Below are 17837 nucleotides of genomic sequence, written 5' to 3'. Positions count from 1 at the left end.
CGGACCTCCAGACGATCTCGTTGATACAGCAACATTGCTAGACCGACGCATGCGTGGGCGTCAGTTCCTATGGAAACCGGGGAACACGAGACACCGCGTGTGAATGCGTATTGATTACTCTCGCTCCGTTCCGCGATCTCCCGTATCTTCTCCGGGCCACCCCAGCTCCATTCCTCTCTCTCTTTCTGTGTCCCATCCTGTTCCCACTCGGGAATATCCCCTAACGAGTTGCAGCCACCCTCTTCCCCTCTTTTCTTTAAATTAGGCCCCTAATGTCCCATCCCCAGCATCCACGGAATAGAATCGAGTTCTCTCTTTCATCGTAACTTGCCGGCCCTCGCGGGGGTCGTCGGTTCCGCTTAAATTAATGCTCGTGTCTCGTTCCGCTTTCTGCGGTTGATCGAATATCCGTACTCGACACAATTGTCGATGTACACGCGCTTTTCCGTCATGCTCGAACGCTCGCGTGTAGAGGGTCGAGGAAACGCCCCTCTTTCTGTTTCAAATTTGGAATGTTTCTCAGGATTGTAAAGTTTAGGATTATTCAGTTCTCAGAATTACAAGTAACGAAACAACTAATAAAACGGTAATTGATTAGTAATCAATTTGGCTATTACCTATGGTCGTCATAATGATAATTATATACGTTGAAAAGGTGACACAAATGTAATCTGTACTATTATCGTCGTTTTACAAGGACATCTCCGACATTCTGAATCGAGGATTTTTTTCACTGTTGCAAATATTTCGTAGTACAAGGTATAACAAGGACTAAAACATTGTGTATTCGCATAATTTTAGTCATTGGTTACACTAGCGGCTTCCACGGCGGAACAGATTGTCCTATTCACATTTCGCAATGGCAAAATTCGTTAAAGGAATGAAACAGAAGGAAAATCGTCAATCCGACGAAATATTTCGGTCCTAGTTGTTCTTTATTTACTTGCTCTTAAATTTATTTCTCGTGGATCAGATTTCTTGTCGTAAAGATCGTCTCAATTTTCTCTCGCAAAGTATATCAGAGAGATTAAAAGAAATTGAGATTACATATTAAATTTTCACCGACAGAAAGAGAAGTAGACTTTCGTGATGCGGAAAGGGCAAGAACCGTAGCGAACATAAAGGGAAAGTAAAAAAAAAACGGAAGAAGAATTATTTGAGTTTTATAATATATTTCCGCAAAAATAAAATTAATTGGGCATTCATTATAAGAGAGAAAGTTGACTGAATTGAATGGGTTTCTTAAAGGATCAAAATGAAACGTAAGGTGTTATAACTCAAGGCGTGAAGTAGATGGTGTAATCCCGTCTCACGAATCTGTCGAATTTCGCAAGCAAATGATGAAAACAATAACGATGGGAAATCTTAATTAATGTGTTGGCGTGACAATTGTTGACTCATTCGCGACATTTTTATTTTCGCTAGCGCTCCTCTACTACTTGACGTTTGGTCACACTTTGTGACTTCAGGGACGCAGCCGTTATGGTATTATTTTATGTAAAAATTATATGTTCTGCAATCACTTATGTTATGCAGCAAGAATAAGAGTAGAAATTATCAAATCGTTAGTCAGAATAAATACCTCATTATTTCATTTTGTTTCTAATTACTGTAATAAATATTTATAATTATTGTAATCTATTCGCAAACATTTTTATATTATTACCTATTTTTATATAGTTTGCATTAAATATGAACTTTAATGATCGCTTTACTACTATTATTATTATTTATTGCACAACGTTCGTTTATTGTAAATAACTGTAGTTATCTATAAAAATTATGTTGCTTCTTTTAACTTAAATATGAAATAAATAACAAGTATATATGTATATACTGAAAAACCCATTTAGTTAAATCAATTAATTTCTTGTTTGAATAATAACAAATAAATTCTTAGTTGACAATAAATTCTTAGTTGATGCAATAAAATAATTTAGTTGACCAACATTTGGTTATTGTAACATTTTATTATATTACATCTTATTTTTAATAAACATTGACATCTGATAAGATTATTTATCGAAAACAAATAAAATATTACAATAACTGAATGCTTTGCTTTAACTAAATTATTTTATTGCATCAACCAAGAATTTGTTTACCTATATCCAAATAAGAAATTAATTGATTCAACTAAATGGGTTTCTCAGTGTACAAATATATAAATAAAACCTACCAAAGTAATAGACTTCTATAAAGTTTTCGAGTAAAACCCATTACTGGAAAAAAAAGAAATATTAAAAAATATAGAGAGAGGAAAAACGTAGAGAGAGGAACTTTTGCTTATTTTGTAGATTTTACCGCAGAAAAGTTTTGGATTCGTCCCTGAGGGGTGAATACGCGACAGCATCCCATGCATGACTACTATATAAATAGGTGAAACTTGGGAAATTAGAGAGCCACTTTTGTGTTAGAACGAATGCTCGTCGGACTTCTTGCAACATTGGAACTACTCACGTATAGTACTTGATACTCGATATCCGGAACATTTTGAACTTGGGCAGCAAGTGAAATACTCGCGACAATGACGCACGTTCTAATTCTCTCTGTCCTCTTCGGTGTTTGTTGTACGTTAGCAGAGAAAAGTGATAATACGACGACGACCGAAAATTCAAAGAACCTCTCCAATTCGGAAGACAAATTCTTGGCAAATGCTATTCGTGGTAAAAACTTGTCGGAGCTTGCTCTGGATAACATCGACGACGAAGAAACAAAAAAAACGGAAAGAAACAAGAAACCGAGAACTGTTTTACATCGCGACTCGAGTCTCGAAAGAGATAAGTCAATATATTTTAGATTTGATCATAGTTTTTCTTCTTAAACTTAAAATGTGATAATAAAAAAAGTTCAATGACAGCTCGTCAACAATTCGGATTATTCGGAATATTTTTATTTGCAAGTTCCAGTTGCTGCAGTTCTAAATACAGTTCCAGCGGATTGGCACGACCGGATTATAATTACAACAGGATTCCTTCAGAGACCGGACGATATTCCTCCCAATATAGCGAGCGTCAACCCATTGATAGGTAATGCTAAAAGTTATCTTTCACGTATGGAAATATTTTAGAAAACGCAAAGTTTCCTTTCAGATACGAATGGCAAACGCAAAGTCGACTCCCAGGTTCTATAGGAAACGGTGATAGGCCCGGTGGAGGAAACGGAAACGGAGTCTACGCAGGAAGTCAGTTGGGAGACAGGTAAATTTACCCAACTTCCCGCGATCATAAATTTTCCGCTAATCTCCGTCGCCTTCTGTATTAACTCAAAGAAGACTTGAAAGAAAGAGAGACAAGCAGGAACAGAAAGATGTCTCTTTGCTGAATTTAAAAAATCGTACACGAAAGGTCACGAATGTTTAAACAAATTTTTTAATTTGTGAAAAAGGAAGAAGACTTCCAACGTTAATTGCATTTATACATTATAATTGCATCTTATGCATCAATTTTTATGAAAACAAAAGGTATGGACCACGTCCAGCAAGTGAAACTGCTAATAGACCCATCACTTTGGGATATGGCTCGGGAAATGGTGGAGGATACAGCTCGGGAAACAATGGAGGATACAACTCGGGAAACGGTGGAGGATATGGTTACGTCGTTAGTGGTTATGGAGGCTATGGTAGACCAGCTGGACATGGAGGTTCGATCAGCACTTATGGGATTTCAGGAACATTGGCCGATGGTGACGAATTCGGCCCAAGTGATGCGAATTATCCGGATGCAAGCACGCCACAAGGAAATATTCAAACACAAAAGGTATATATATATTAGGAGAGGATAAATATTTTTCACCTAAAAATGGAAACGATCGAATAAATAAACAAAGAATTATATTTATTCATTAAGGCAATAGCATTAAAGGCTTTAGCAGGCGTTGCATTGATTGGGGCAGCAGCGGCGTTAGCTTCAAACCCTGTTCTTCTGCCAATTAGCTTCGTGTCTGGTAGAAGAAAAAGATCAGAGACTTTTACGGAGGAAGAGCAAACCAATTTCCAAATGGATTATATTTTGTACATGTTGAGGGAAAATTTAGCTAAGGTATGTAATAATCTCTCTTCACGCAAAAACATTGGTAAGTCTTGATGAAAGTGATTCTAATGTTATTAAGAATTTTTTATTATTTTAAATTTGTGAAGAAAAAAAATATCTCAAACTTCTTCAGATTTTATAATTTTTTTTAATTATAGAATGAAAAGCCTTAGAAAGGATAGAATTTCTAAAGTTTTCCTATCTGTAAAAAATGTGAGAAATTTTCTAAAAAGTTATAAAATTATTTATAGAAATATTTATGAAATATTATTTTAAAATTTATGTAGAAATTCTGAAAAATTGTACAATTAATTCTAAGAAAAATTTGTTACCGAGGAAGTGTTTTTTTTTTATGGACAGATACAAAAAGATGGTTCAAGCAGTAAACTTGTGATCTCTCCAAGATGTGTCGCCAGATTAACTTGCGAAATTCAAAAAGATTACTTGTCTGATGTCGGAAAAGACGTCGAGATCTTGAATACAAATCGGAGATATCATCTTACCAATCTGTATGCAAGTTTTCTCAATATTTAAATACTTCGCGATACGAATTTGATCAATTAACTTACATTTTTGCAGAATACGAAATAATGTACTCAATACCAGTACGGTGAGCACATCCATAAAAGACTTGATCAAGTTGGCTGTCGGCGTAGCATCGAAAAATGAAAACTGCGACGTGTTTACTTGTAATTACATAAGGAAAGCTTATAAGTAAGACTTGTAATCACACAATTTTATTATCACTCATCCAACTGTTTGATAAAGGAGGAGCACGCACACAAAAAATAAAATCTGTTTATACAATCATATAGTATAGCAATTTAAGAATCTGAAAGCGACTTCGATCAAATTAATCTCCAATTAATTTAATTAGTATTATTTTATTAATGTCCCCGTTCCGATTGATAGAAATGGGCATTATACGAATAAAATTATTAATTAATAGAATTACATTTAATGTATCAAAAAGAAAAAAAAATTGAAAACAAACTGTACAGTATATATTAGAGATTTTCTTCAGCGATTCTTGCCTATTTTAATGTAAATTATTTTTATAATCTTGGCTTAATTTTTTATTCTTTTTTTAATTCTTAAGACAATGTTCATAATCTATTCTTATTTTAAAATCATCTTAATAAAATACTAATACAACTTTCTAATTGATTCATAATATCTTAAGATTGTACATAAGATAGTCTTAAATAGTTGAATATAACAGAGCAATAGAAGTCAAGCATGGTAATTCTTATGCAAACCAATACGGTTAACAAAACAACTTTAATAATCCGCTTATATATTTTGGCTCACTTTTGAATCATCCTCAGAGATAATATGATGTTGTAATTATAAAAAATTTTTTTACAAACTAATTTATTTCAGTGAGCCTCTACCTCCACTTATTAACGGAAACTATAATATAAAAACGAACTCTAATAACAATCTAAAATGTATTAAAATTATTAAAAGATAAATTTGTTGGGGAGAAGGATTATTGCCCTGTTATATTCAACCATTTTGTATCATTAAGGAGTCTTTAGGAATTAATTTATATATGTATAGTCTTAAATATAAGAATTTAATCTATAATCTATAAATTCTGACACTATAAATCCTGACTACCCGTCTATCAATGCAGATTAACTTTTATTTTTGTTACCTACTTTTCAGTTTTTTTCTATTTCTAAAAATAATAAAGAGAGTAAATTAAACTGAGATTAAAGGTAATCTACATTGGTAGAAATGAGCATTAGAACTAGGAAAAGGTGAAAAGTAAGTTAAACCAGGATTAGAGTTAATCTATATTGGTAGGAACAGATATTTATTTTATGGTTAAATTAATCGTCCGATTAAGTTAATCGGAATTTGATCGAAGTCACCCCTAAAGCTTTATTTAATCTTCCCTCCATGAATCGTTTCACGCGAGGTGGCGCTTTAATACTTCGTCTGCCGTCTAGCACGCACGTGACGTTGCACAGAAAAAAACAAAGTATAACTGACGTGTCCTAATAAAAGGCAACGTGGCAACGCGACAGTGTTTGCTGTTTGGAGTTTCTGTCCTCGTGTTGTTCTTGCTTTGTTTCTTGTACATTTCCGTCGTCGCAATGTCAATATAAAGAGAAAGGTTGAAAGATTGAATTTCACATTGCAAACTGTCGTTTCGACATTTAGTTTCCTTTTTAATTATAACCGCTGTGACTGCAGCGGAAGGTTATGTACCCGCAATGATCGCGTCGTCAGTAACGACTCGACGTCGACCAGCGTGAGTATCACTCGCTCGTTCACCGTCGTTTCTCCGAGAATTTGATCGTCGTCGATGCGATCCCACGTTGCGCGCGTCCATTCGTCCACGATATGCGGTGACAAGCGGAGATTCTAACCTAATCGGTGATTAACCTTGAAAGTCATTCAGCGGTGCGTGAACGTGGCACGAGCGTGAATATTCATTGCTGACTCACTTGTATGGATGTTAATATGAGGAGAAAACTTGACAAGGAGGATCGATCTACGGAGGATGGCATCGTCGACTCGAGTAGCAGCCAGGAACCCTCTGATCTGCGAGGGGATGAAAAAAATATTGCAATTTTATTCTTCTTGTACCTGCTGCAGGGTATCCCATTGGGATTATGCGGCTCCATCCCCATGCTGTTGCAGAATAGAGGAGTTTCCTATCGACAACAGGTATGTGAAAGCTTTCTTCCACAATTATCCTGTTAATTGTAAATAAAAAATATCGTTAAGGTGCTTTTTGAAAAGAGACAGTGAACATAGTAAATAATTATATCCTATTATATTGTTTACTAATGTTGAACAAAGATGAAATGATTATACTGTAATATCTCTTGTTAAAAAGCACCTTGAGTGATATTAAGATATACCTAGATAATTTCCTTGAGATTTGTTAAAAATTTTTTACTAATGCCATGTTGAACATTTATCGTGTAATAATATGTGGAATGTTCCTAGGATGGTATTTATAATCTAATCTTATGTATTTGAGATTATCTTATTTTATTTAAAGTTAATTTTTAATTAACAGATTATTTTATTTATAATTTGTTCTTATTTCAAGACTGTAATGTCTTAAGAAGCTAATATGGTTAATGTGACCAATATTCATAATTGATTCTTATGTTTAAGTCCGTCTTAAATACAGTCTTAAAATGTTAATTACAGAACTGTATTAGTATCTTAAGACGTTACTTAAGACAGTCTTGAAATAAGAACCAATTATGAATATCGACTTGTGATGTTGATGACATTTTAAGACTGGATTTAAAACAGTCTTACATATAAGAATCGACTATGAATATTGGCCTATACAATTAGTTTATGACACCTTAAAACTTGAGATGATTTTAATAATTTAAATATAAAAATCGAATGCCAGCATTTAAAAATCGAATGCCAGCTGTGTTCTGTTCTTTTATTTCATGTTTTAAGTAATGTCTTAACGTATATACTGCTCGTTGATTGGTTCGTGACATCTTAAATCTTCATTTAAAATAGTCTTAAATATAAATATTAACTATGAATAGTAGCCATAGTCGATTTTTATATTTGAGACTGTCTTACAGTTTAAGATGTCATAAAATGACAATACAACACCAGTTGTATTAGCATTTTAAGACATTACTTAAGATGTCTTAAAATAAGAATGGATTATGAATATCATCTTTAAAGTGATATTGAATATAAGATTGGATTTTGAATATTGTGGAACCTATTTGATCAAATAAGATGAATATATATATTCTGTAAATTAGATTGATTTAATGTTAGAACATTTATACGGAAAGTAATGTATCTTTTATATGTTTCTTGTTGACACAGGCAGAATTTAGTTTTGTACAATGGCCGTTTTCGTTGAAACTCTTTTGGGCGCCCTTAGTAGACTCCATTTTTTCTCAAAAATTTGGAAGGAGAAAAACTTGGTTGATTCCTACTCAATATTTGATGGGTTTATTCATGCTTCTCTTGTCAAATTATGTAAATCATTGGTTGGGAAAGGAATATGAAAAGCCCAATATCGAAATGTTGACTGCATTATTTTTCTCCTTAAACGTACTCGCCGCGACTCAGGATATTGTAGTAGATGGATGGGCACTTACAATGCTTAAAAGGTACTTCTGAAATATCCTTGTGTACATGCATCAGCAATATTTCTAAGCTTGAAAGCTTGTTTAATTTTAATTTATTCATCAAGGTGCAACGTCGGCTATGCGTCTACCTGCAACAGCGTCGGCCAAACAGCGGGCTACTTTATTGGCTATGTTTTATTTATTTCGCTGGAGTCCGCTGAATTTTGCAACAGTTACTTGAGGTCGATTCCTTCTGATGAAGGCATACTAACTTTACCCGGTAAGATGATCTTAACAATTGAAAAGATTAATATTTTCATATATAAAATGTATATTTGGGTTGTAACATATTTTATTTTTAGGATTTTTATATTTTTGGGGTTGGACGTTTATTGTCACAACAACATTTATTGCGTTATTTAAACATGAAGACAAAGGCAGAATTTCAAAGGGCGAAGAGCTAAACATGGATATAAAGCATGCATACAAGCTACTATGGGATATAGTTAAATTACCAGCTATAAAGACCACGATTATATTTCTCTTAACTGCAAAGGTTAAATATTATAATTTGCAATTATAATATGTAGCAATTATAAGATTTATAGCACAAATTTCGTTATGTTTACTTGATTGTTTTATTCTGTAGATCGGATTTTCTGCATGCGATGCAGTAACCAGTTTAAAGCTTATAGAAGCCGGTTTTCCCAAAGAGAAGTTTGCTTTTATGGCCGTACCCATGATACCGTTACAAATAATTTTACCATTAATAATCTCGAAATATACCGCTGGACCCAGACCTATGGATGTTTATATGAAAGCTATGCCCTATAGGTAATCAATATATAATTTAGAGGACAATAAATCATAAAGATTTTAATTGGTTGACAATTATAAACTTATATGATACAGGTTGGCTTTTGGCTTAATAGCAGCGTTTTTGGTGTGGGTTACACCGTTCATTGTAATTAATGGATATGTTCCAGTTTATTATTTTGTGGTATTGATAGGCTTATACTTTATACATCAGGTAAATGTTATACAGAGTATGGATTTCTTTAATCGATGTCCAACTTGGAGTTATTGGTTGTATAATGTTTCTTATTATACTTTAGATTTCTGCAAGTAGTATGTTTGTGGCATCGATGGCTTTCTTCGCAAAAGTGAGCGATCCGGCAGTTGGCGGAACATACATGACATTACTGAATACTTTATGCAATCTTGGTGGAAATTGGCCTGCCACGGCTGCGCTTTGGTTTGTCGATCCCTTAACATTTAGACAATGCAGTACCGATTATGCAAATGATTGTAGCACAATTACGGAGAGAGAGGTTGGTTGGACTATCTTTTTTTAAAGTTCTATATTATACATAAAGAAAGATCATTAACATAATTATTTATTGTATTTTCAGCTCTGTGCGAATACCAATAATGGTGTTTGTGTTATGCAACTCGATGGTTACTACATAGAGAGCATTCTCTGCTTAATCATAGGTTTCTCCTGGCTTAGATGGGGTCGTAGAAAAATTAATATATTACAAGCGAAACCGATGTCCGCTTGGAAAATTGTACTTACCCGTAACAACAGGTAACATATCAGCACAGTGTTATAAATTCGTTAACATTGGTACCTGTAAAATTATTAGGAAATTCTCTTCAACTTGCCATTGCATATACGGTGTGTATCCACTGTAGTTCCTCTAGATCAGATCGAATTATTAAGGCAATTTGTTATAATTTACTCGTAACAATTAATTACTATTTATGCTGGTGCCATCAAGAATATCCACATTGAGATGTGTTAAAAGAAATTAATAACTTTGTAATTATTGCACTACAAATTAAGGTAAAGTCTAATCTAGTTTATTGAACGATCGTGTTAATTCACGGATTCCCGTAGGAACTATATGGACACACTATATTTTACCCATATATGGGACATATGCATACATCATTTCCTATACATTTACCAAGTGTTCCAGTTTAGAGAATGTGCGCGAGAATGAATCGATAACGATCCATTCGCCTCGGCAGGCAATATCTATTATAGAATATATATAATACAGGCCCCACGAAGAGAAAACTTAATATAATATCATATAATGTAAAATGAATAACATTCCGTGCATAATTGAAAAGATCTCTAAAGGTTGTCATTCTTATTTCATTGATTCAAATTATGATCGAGGATTAATTTAGTGATATTAAAATATTTAAAAAACTTATATAGAATATATAATATATATATTTAACATTAGTAAAATGTTATTTATTATATATAAGGAAATATGTATTGTGTGACATACGTTTTTCCGTATATATACATATATATTTGTTATATAAGCATATTTATTTGTCACGAGTCAAATGTTTTCCGAATACGACGCATCAACAACAGAAGCGGAATATTTTTTTACGAGACGTTATTATATGTATCATTTAGATAAAATTTGTATGCGCATAAACTTACAATTTATTATCTCTCTGCGAATAGTGTATTGTTTCAAATAATAATATTTTGCACGGAATACTTACAGATATTTCATAGAAGTTTTGTAAAACAGAAGACATATGCGACGCGTGTTCGCAGTTTCTCTATTGTAAATATATCTAAAAGTATTTTATGCATAATGAATGCATGACGAAAACATATAACGCAGGATGTTAATAAAAATTTTTCATATAAAAAGTTGGAGCTGATGTGTATATGTTTTATTTCAACTTTTTGTACTCTCTTGACGGCAATATAGAGAAATAAACGCAGTCACAGCCATGAAGATGAAATATCAGGTATGAATATGAGTAATCAAGTATAGTCACTTTAAATATCTCTGCGTTTACTCGCGTGAATATTATAACGGTTAATGTATTACATGAGAACAATACATTACCATAACGACATTTAATTACACGAGTGTATTACATTTGTATTAACTATGAGAAATTTAAGTTTTCGGTTATACGCGATTATTTTATGTACATCTACATGCAAGATTTTGTATCAACTTTCAGTTATTGAAGGAAGAATTACGCTTGAGAAATATTTTTATAAATAAAAATTGGACTTTTAATCGTTTATTTGTTAATGTCCTTGTTCGAGATCACTTCGTACACGAAATCCGCATTTTAATTGCAATAATAATTATTAGAATATATCGCTCATTTGCTGCCATAACGATATAACTAAAAAAACAACTGTTTTCCAGACAGTTTAAATGTTTTGATCATTAAAATTTTGTAATATTAATTTTAAAATGCAACTTTACAATTTTATAATACCGATTATAAAATTGAACATAGAGGAATAAAATTCTTTTAAAGTATGGTTTTTTTCTCTTTGTTTTTATTCAAATAATTTATTCAAATAATTTTTTTGCAAATAATTTAAAAATGACAATTTTTAAGTTATGTCGTCATTGTAACAAATAAGCGATATATCGCTCTATGTTTCTTTGAAGACTTGCATTGCTAATCTATATTTATCATTTATTTTTACATTAAAAAATATAAATAATTCTTAATAAATAAATTCATCTGGATACTAAACTATACGTCGTTTAAGCATGCCTGTCTTGTAGCAGCTTAACGACATTTATCGTTAACACATTGATATTATATATATTGTTATATGAATACTTTCGACGCAACATCATGCGAATATATCCATCATGAACAACACGTGTGTATATAATGCACACAGATTGTAGATTAATAAAATTAATAAAGTCAACTATAGATTAATAAATAATAATACATCACGTAAGTAGTATCTATCACATATATAATAAATATAATATCCTTGATATCAGTAGAAATCTTTCACAAAGCATGTGTTGCGTCCTAATTATCTCTTTCAATTTTACGCGGCAAATTGATTGATAAATTAAAAGAACGAATAATACATATTTTTAACATATATATAAATTATCTTAATTTAAATGATCTTAATCTGATTGTTGTAAGAATAAGATTCATAATTTCTATATTTTTGTATTAGATCTACCCGTTTCGAAAACACAATTCTAGATTCAATTACGCGAATGTGAATTTATATCAAATTAGAATATAAATTTATTGAAGTTATTTATTAAGTTTTAATTTAATTGATAACAAAATATAGCTTTTGGTCATTCTTGCAATGACGAAAAAAAAATTTTTTATCGCAGGATTCTTAATCGATACTTATATTAAATCAAGCTACGCGAAATAAGAAAAAATTCGATGAGTTGAAAGGTCGATGTTTGAATTTGTGCGTAATGAAACATAAAACTAAAGCCTATTCTACAATATACTCTTTGTTTCCTGTTTCTTGTTTTTTACTCTTGTTTTACCTTTTGCTTTTAACTCCTTTGCAACCGTTTTATCGACAATTGTATTTCTTGCAATGTATTTCTTGTTTCTTTCGAAGTTTGTTAATTCTTATCTCAAGCGATATAAAACAAAAAACTGAATAAAAAGCAAAAAGAGACAAGATGTAAAAAATAGCAAGAAACTGGAAACAAAAAGCACATTGTAGAACAGGTTTAAGACTCTTCAAGTTCATACTAGCAACAAGTACTAACAACACATAATGTTTTATAAAACACATCACTTGCGATAATAATAATAGTCATCTAAAAAGCGATAACATTCGTTGATCGAGTTAAGAAGTAAAAATACGAGCTTAAAATATAGGAATTATAAGAATCGCTGTCATGATTAGTCGAACAAGATAAAGCTAAGTACCAAAAATAGTTTTTTGTACCAGACAGAACTTTCTCGAGGAAATTTCAAAATGCATGAGTTAAAAAGTCCTCTAAGGTGATATTTACAAAATATATTCCATAAACTTTGAATTTCAAGCAACATGTAAAGTGGAGCCGCCGAAGTAAAAAATGTGGTGAGTAAACGAAAAATACAGAATAGATTTTATATATAAAATAATATTATGACATTTAAGTAGCATTAACTATATTAAACTATATTAAAACTTATTTAAAAAATTTAAAAATTAAGCATGTTGTGTTTTGTATTTCATTGACTGTATTATTTATATATAATTCACATTGCATACAATCTTACGTACAGTCTGTCGTTGTTAACAGCTTAAACATTATTTCAGTTTTAAATTTCAAACTACTTCTACGGCTCCACTGGCTAGATAAGAAAAACAAGTAATAAAAATGTATAACTTATTTCTAGTCAACACGTTCCTTGTCATTCAGAATAGGTACTTTGTCATTCTTCGGACTAACTCGTAAAGTAGATCCCCACTTTGTGCCTTTTTCAGCTTCTGAGGTAGCCATTAGAACGGAATATGAGTTTGGAGTAGCGGCGGTTTCTTTACTATAATGAATCCCGTATAGAAAGTAGATTGCCATTCCTGAGAAAGAGCCAAAGAGAAATTATAGAAATTGGAATGCATTGAAATTTATAGTTTTGCATTAAAAATTCATGTCTTCATACGACTAACACGTGATTATAATCAACATACCAAACGACATCCATACGAAAAATCGTAGCCATGTCATTGATGATAGGTGCATTATCAGGCCCACATTGAAGAGAATGCTTAACGCAGGTATGAAGGGTACCAGCGGCACTCGGAATTTTCCAGTGGGTGGATTTTGCCTGTGAGCACCAATTAGGAAAAGACCTGCAACAAACAAATAAAATTGAGTACAATATTCCTTCTATCATGCCAAAAACCGAAAAAATTGAGACAAGCTTACTCCCAATGGGTAATGGAAGATAGGTTGCTGCAAAGAGATAATCGCCCAACGTGAACGGGACTGTTACTTCAAATGCTACCATCGTAAAAGCACCGAGGAAGGCGCAGGCTATTGTATAGATAATTAAACAAGCAGTTATGACATGTCGAGTATCGTAATCCTCTAGCCATTCTTCCATCCAGGCGTATCGCGGCTTAAATCTGCCGGATTCTTCGTACAACAGCTATTCGATACAAATGATTCATATTAATAATATTATCCAGAAAATCTAAGAATTGCCTAGCGTAATGTTATATTACGATGAGATTTTTATATATATTTTGTCGAAATTGCATTTTACAAAAACTAAATATTTTGATATTATATCATACGCTGCAATTAAGGTGTCATAATTTCAATAAAACAATTTTGCTTTAAGAGCACTCGCGGCGCACTCACTTCAGATTTGATAGATGCGATGCTACTGGAGTCTGCTTCCTCCGTAGGTGGCGAGGAGCAACCACTGCTCGGTGTAACGATGTTAGATTGATCGGAAGGTTGTTGGTCGGGCAGATATCTCAGCAAGACAACGCTAATTGCCACGATAGTATACGCGAGCAAAGTTCCGATCGACATAAACTCTACCAGATGCTGGAGATCGAATAGTAAAGCAATTAAGGCACTGAGCAGTCCACTTATGATCAAATTGCACACCGGCACTTGCGTGCGCTCGCTGATACGACCAAGAAAGCCGAATAACAGACCGTCGTTTGCCATGGAATACATTGTCCTTGGAAGGGAGAACAGAGATCCGAAAAGAGTCGTTGTCATTCCGCAAAGAGCACCCACGCTGTACAAAACAATTTTCAATTAGTTTATTTTATGAATTTTAATTAAATAAGAAATTAAAATCAAATTGCTCACCTTATTACATATTTAGCCCATGGAATTCCTCTGGATGAAAAAGCTTCCGGCAGAGCGGCGGTAGGATTAATCTCCCAATATGGTACGACCAGAGTCAGAGCGCCGCTGACCAGCATGTATCCAACAGTTACTATCGCCATCGAGAGTATCGTCGCCGTCGGAATACTCCGTCCTGGATCGCGAGCTTCCTCTCCAGAAGTCGCGATCGAATCGAAGCCGACGTAGGCGTAGAAACACGTTGCTGCACCTGAATAATGTGTCAAGGATCTTAATTAACTCTTTTCAGTAATGAAGTCCTTTCAATTCAAATACATGTGTAGAAAATAATATAAACCATTTTCTTTGTATATATAATTTCTATTACGTTCGTAATTATCGGACAATTACTGGATAAGTAAGTATTTAATAAAGAGATCACAAATCCATCTATGTTTTACGTCGTGTTTAAGCACAATCTACTCCAGATAATTTACCTGTGATTATGCCGCCGAAACCATATGGCAAAAGACCACCGTTCTGGCTGCTCCAGTTCGTAATGTCCGCGTAATAAATACCCAGAACGACGACCAGTGCCATCACCGCGAGATTGATGATGGTCAGTAATGAGTTCACTGTCGCCGAGGTCTTCACTCCTAATCCCAAAAGCATCGCGTAAGCCAGACATAATCCGCTAGCTAGGATATCCGGGATGGTGCCCAGCGGTTCTCCCATGGTCCAGCCACCCATCACGTCGCGAGTATAATTGCTAATCGCACCACCTATCAACGAATCCACATATCCGCTCCAAGCCCTCGCCACAGACGCCGCGCCTAATTAATATGATAAAAAAACTTTTATTAATTATCAATCTGATATTTTACCTTGAGATAAAAAGAATTCTTATATCTTATACATTTAAAATTTTTTATATTTAAAATTTATGAATATTTCTGAAAAAAATATCTTAAACTTCTTCAGATCTTACAAACTTTTCTTGGAAATTATAAATTGAGAAATTTAAAATATTTTAGAATTCACATTAAAAACATTTTCTAAAAAATTATAAAATTATACAAAAATTGCGGAAAAATTCTGAAATTTATATAAAAATTTTGAAAAATCATATAAAGAATTCGAAGAATTAAATTTTCCAGGGTAGTTTATCTAATTCATTTTTTCTTTCCTTTAGGTTTCATACATAAAAGGCTCGTACCGATCATATGCTCCAAGATGAGGTTCCATCCTACGATAAAGGCCCAAAATTCGCCAATGGAGACGTAAGTATAGACATACGCGCTACCCGCCTTCGGCACTCGGGCAGCTAACTCGGCGTAACAAAGCGCAGCCAAAACGGAAGCGAAACCAGCCACAAGAAAGCTAAAGATCACTCCAGGTCCAGCGGTATCGTGCGCAACCGTTCCCGTCAGTACATAAATTCCGGCGCCGACCATATGACCCACGCCTGGAAGTAGTAGAAATTCGATTTATATATATATATACACACACACACACACACACACACACACAAATATATGTAATACTCAGCAAAATGTTGACTGCAAATATTTGCCTATAAATTGCTAGTAAATTCGATATTCAACAAATTATCATCAGCTGTGTTCGTATTAAGCTTGTGTTTTGCTAACAAAGCTTGTTAGCAGAATATGAAAGCAAATTGTCGACAAAAACTGAGTAAAGCTTTAGTCAGGTTCGATTTTGATCGATTAATTCTTAATTTGTTGTCAGATTGTCAGCAAGCTTAATAGTTTTCAATTAAGTGCATAAGTAGTTTTGATATCAATTTATTCTCGTGCAGCAGATTTTATTTGATATATGTATATATATATATATATATATATATATATATATTTGCCAATTGCTGACATTAAATATAATAGAATCATCGATAAAATTTATAATAATTTGACAAAATTTGTTTTCTACAAACTTTATTGGGTATAAGTACAGGACTGTCGTAATTAATATTATTAACTTAAGTCTAGTGAGTTAATCTCAACCCAAGCATAATTCTTCTATAAAGCACAGCGACTTTATGATTACTTTTATTAATAGTTCACATAATACCGTTGTCTAACGCGACATATCTCACTCAAGGCTATTATTCCAGACTATTACGCTTATCATCACCGCGATAATGCGCGCGTAATATAATGGCAAACTGCATACCGCTAGCACATGTCATATAAAGAATAACAATAATAATATGAATATCTTTATATAAAAGTAATAATATAAAAAGGCAAATAATAATAAAATATAAAAGCAATTTAAATATAATGAAGTAAAGGGCATCCAGAAATATTTTCTTTTATAATTAGTCACAAAGTTTATTCGTTCAAGCTGTAGTTATAAAAATATATTTACCGAGCAACGTGATGTCAAAGGTGGAAAGACACCTCTTCATCGGAGTTTCGAGCAAATCGCCCTCCAGCTTCTTCCGACGGCACATCTTGTTGTATAAGCCGGACATAACATGGCCCAGGATCATCCTGCGAACCGATGGCATGATGACGGATCCTGAAACAGGATTCCAATTCTCGGTTTATCGACATTCTGCTTAATCGAAGAGAAAAAAAAGATTGTCCAGTTACGTTTTTTTAAATGGAAAATGTTATCGAATGTATTTTTATTTATCGAGAGAATTTTATATTGGATAAAACGTGCACTGCGCGGAAAAATTCTATTAAGTAAAAATAAAGAAAAATCGATAATTAAAACTCTATGGTGTTCCAATACAATATGTCACGACGGTGACAAGTAGCAACGTCGAACATGACGCACACACGCATTTCCGCGGCAGATCGATAAAAAAAGGCGATCCTGGAGTATCCCAAGGACACGTCGAGATGCAGCGGAATGTATTCACGACGTGACAGAGCGTACTTACGTTGTAATTACACGGACATTCAACGACGAGACTGTCGACTCGGTCGACTACGTGCTACGGCGAATCGTGTAACCACAGTAGATGCTGAGGGGGTTGTATGACTCGCAATATAAAGGATAAGGGATGTTATATTCTTGCGAATGCGCAGTGGATAACCAATCAAGAACCGGTCCTAGATGTTAAAAAGCAATATTGCTGCTGGTATTAATATGGCTAATAGAAC

The 17837-nt window shown here is 33.4% G+C and overlaps 3 protein-coding genes and 1 long non-coding RNA gene across 4 annotated transcripts; 3 read left to right on the top strand and 1 right to left on the bottom strand.

The window, feature by feature from the left end:
* Positions 1–328: 328 nt before the first annotated feature.
* On the top strand, positions 329–4841 carry LOC105151584 (uncharacterized). The gene is made up of 7 exons (XM_011065379.2): positions 329–2784; positions 2904–3029; positions 3093–3200; positions 3464–3758; positions 3849–4040; positions 4392–4540; positions 4611–4841. The coding sequence occupies exons 1-7, from the start codon at positions 2528–2530 to the stop codon at positions 4747–4749; spliced, it is 1266 nt and encodes a 421-aa protein (XP_011063681.2). The 5' UTR covers positions 329–2527; the 3' UTR covers positions 4750–4841.
* A 1204-nt stretch (positions 4842–6045) lies between these two features.
* LOC105151571 (acetyl-coenzyme A transporter 1) lies at positions 6046–10802 on the top strand. The gene is made up of 9 exons (XM_011065354.2): positions 6046–6713; positions 7866–8155; positions 8239–8393; positions 8476–8669; positions 8763–8947; positions 9026–9143; positions 9229–9444; positions 9526–9701; positions 10651–10802. The coding sequence occupies exons 1-9, from the start codon at positions 6495–6497 to the stop codon at positions 10670–10672; spliced, it is 1575 nt and encodes a 524-aa protein (XP_011063656.1). The 5' UTR covers positions 6046–6494; the 3' UTR covers positions 10673–10802.
* A 1-nt stretch (position 10803) lies between these two features.
* Positions 10804–17750, bottom strand: LOC105151572 (cationic amino acid transporter 4). Its single transcript, XM_011065357.2, has 9 exons — positions 17615–17750; positions 17092–17244; positions 15920–16168; positions 15201–15536; positions 14728–14974; positions 14263–14653; positions 13825–14047; positions 13587–13748; positions 10804–13475 (listed from the first exon to the last, which is right to left on the bottom strand). Exons 2-9 carry the CDS (start codon positions 17231–17233, stop codon positions 13291–13293), a joined length of 1935 nt encoding a protein of 644 aa, XP_011063659.1. The 5' UTR covers positions 17234–17244; positions 17615–17750; the 3' UTR covers positions 10804–13290.
* LOC147907218 (uncharacterized) lies at positions 14550–16310 on the top strand. Its single transcript, XR_015547538.1, has 3 exons — positions 14550–14655; positions 14744–15322; positions 15896–16310. It is a non-coding gene; the product is annotated as an uncharacterized LOC147907218 (long non-coding RNA).
* Positions 17751–17837: the final 87 nt, after the last annotated feature.

This window comes from Acromyrmex echinatior, chromosome 15 (genome assembly GCF_024713525.1).
Source record: "Acromyrmex echinatior isolate Ae372 chromosome 15, ASM2471352v2, whole genome shotgun sequence".
In the NCBI taxonomy this organism is placed as follows: domain Eukaryota; kingdom Metazoa; phylum Arthropoda; class Insecta; order Hymenoptera; family Formicidae; genus Acromyrmex; species Acromyrmex echinatior.
The sequence above is the reverse complement of the archived record's forward strand: the minus strand, read 5'-3'. Positions and strand labels throughout refer to the sequence as shown.

Excerpts from the sequence above, each read along its gene's own strand:
- LOC105151584 (XM_011065379.2), top strand. The coding sequence starts at position 2,528 with ATGACGCACGTTCTAATTCTCTCTGTCCTCTTCGGTGTTTGTTGTACG. Across the intron at positions 3,201-3,463 it reads GGAAGTCAGTTGGGAGACAG|GTATGGACCACGTCCAGCAA; the intron begins GTAAATTTACCC and ends TGAAAACAAAAG. Across the intron at positions 3,759-3,848 it reads GAAATATTCAAACACAAAAG|GCAATAGCATTAAAGGCTTT; the intron begins GTATATATATAT and ends TTATTCATTAAG.
- LOC105151571 (XM_011065354.2), top strand. The coding sequence starts at position 6,495 with ATGGATGTTAATATGAGGAGAAAACTTGACAAGGAGGATCGATCTACG. Across the intron at positions 8,394-8,475 it reads AGGCATACTAACTTTACCCG|GATTTTTATATTTTTGGGGT; the intron begins GTAAGATGATCT and ends TTTTATTTTTAG. Across the intron at positions 9,702-10,650 it reads GTACTTACCCGTAACAACAG|ATATTTCATAGAAGTTTTGT; the intron begins GTAACATATCAG and ends GAATACTTACAG.
- LOC105151572 (XM_011065357.2), bottom strand. The coding sequence starts at position 17,233 with ATGCCATCGGTTCGCAGGATGATCCTGGGCCATGTTATGTCCGGCTTA. Across the intron at positions 14,975-15,200 it reads TTTCGGCGGCATAATCACAG|GTGCAGCAACGTGTTTCTAC; the intron begins GTAAATTATCTG and ends CACATTATTCAG. Across the intron at positions 14,654-14,727 it reads TGGGCTAAATATGTAATAAG|CGTGGGTGCTCTTTGCGGAA; the intron begins GTGAGCAATTTG and ends TGTTTTGTACAG.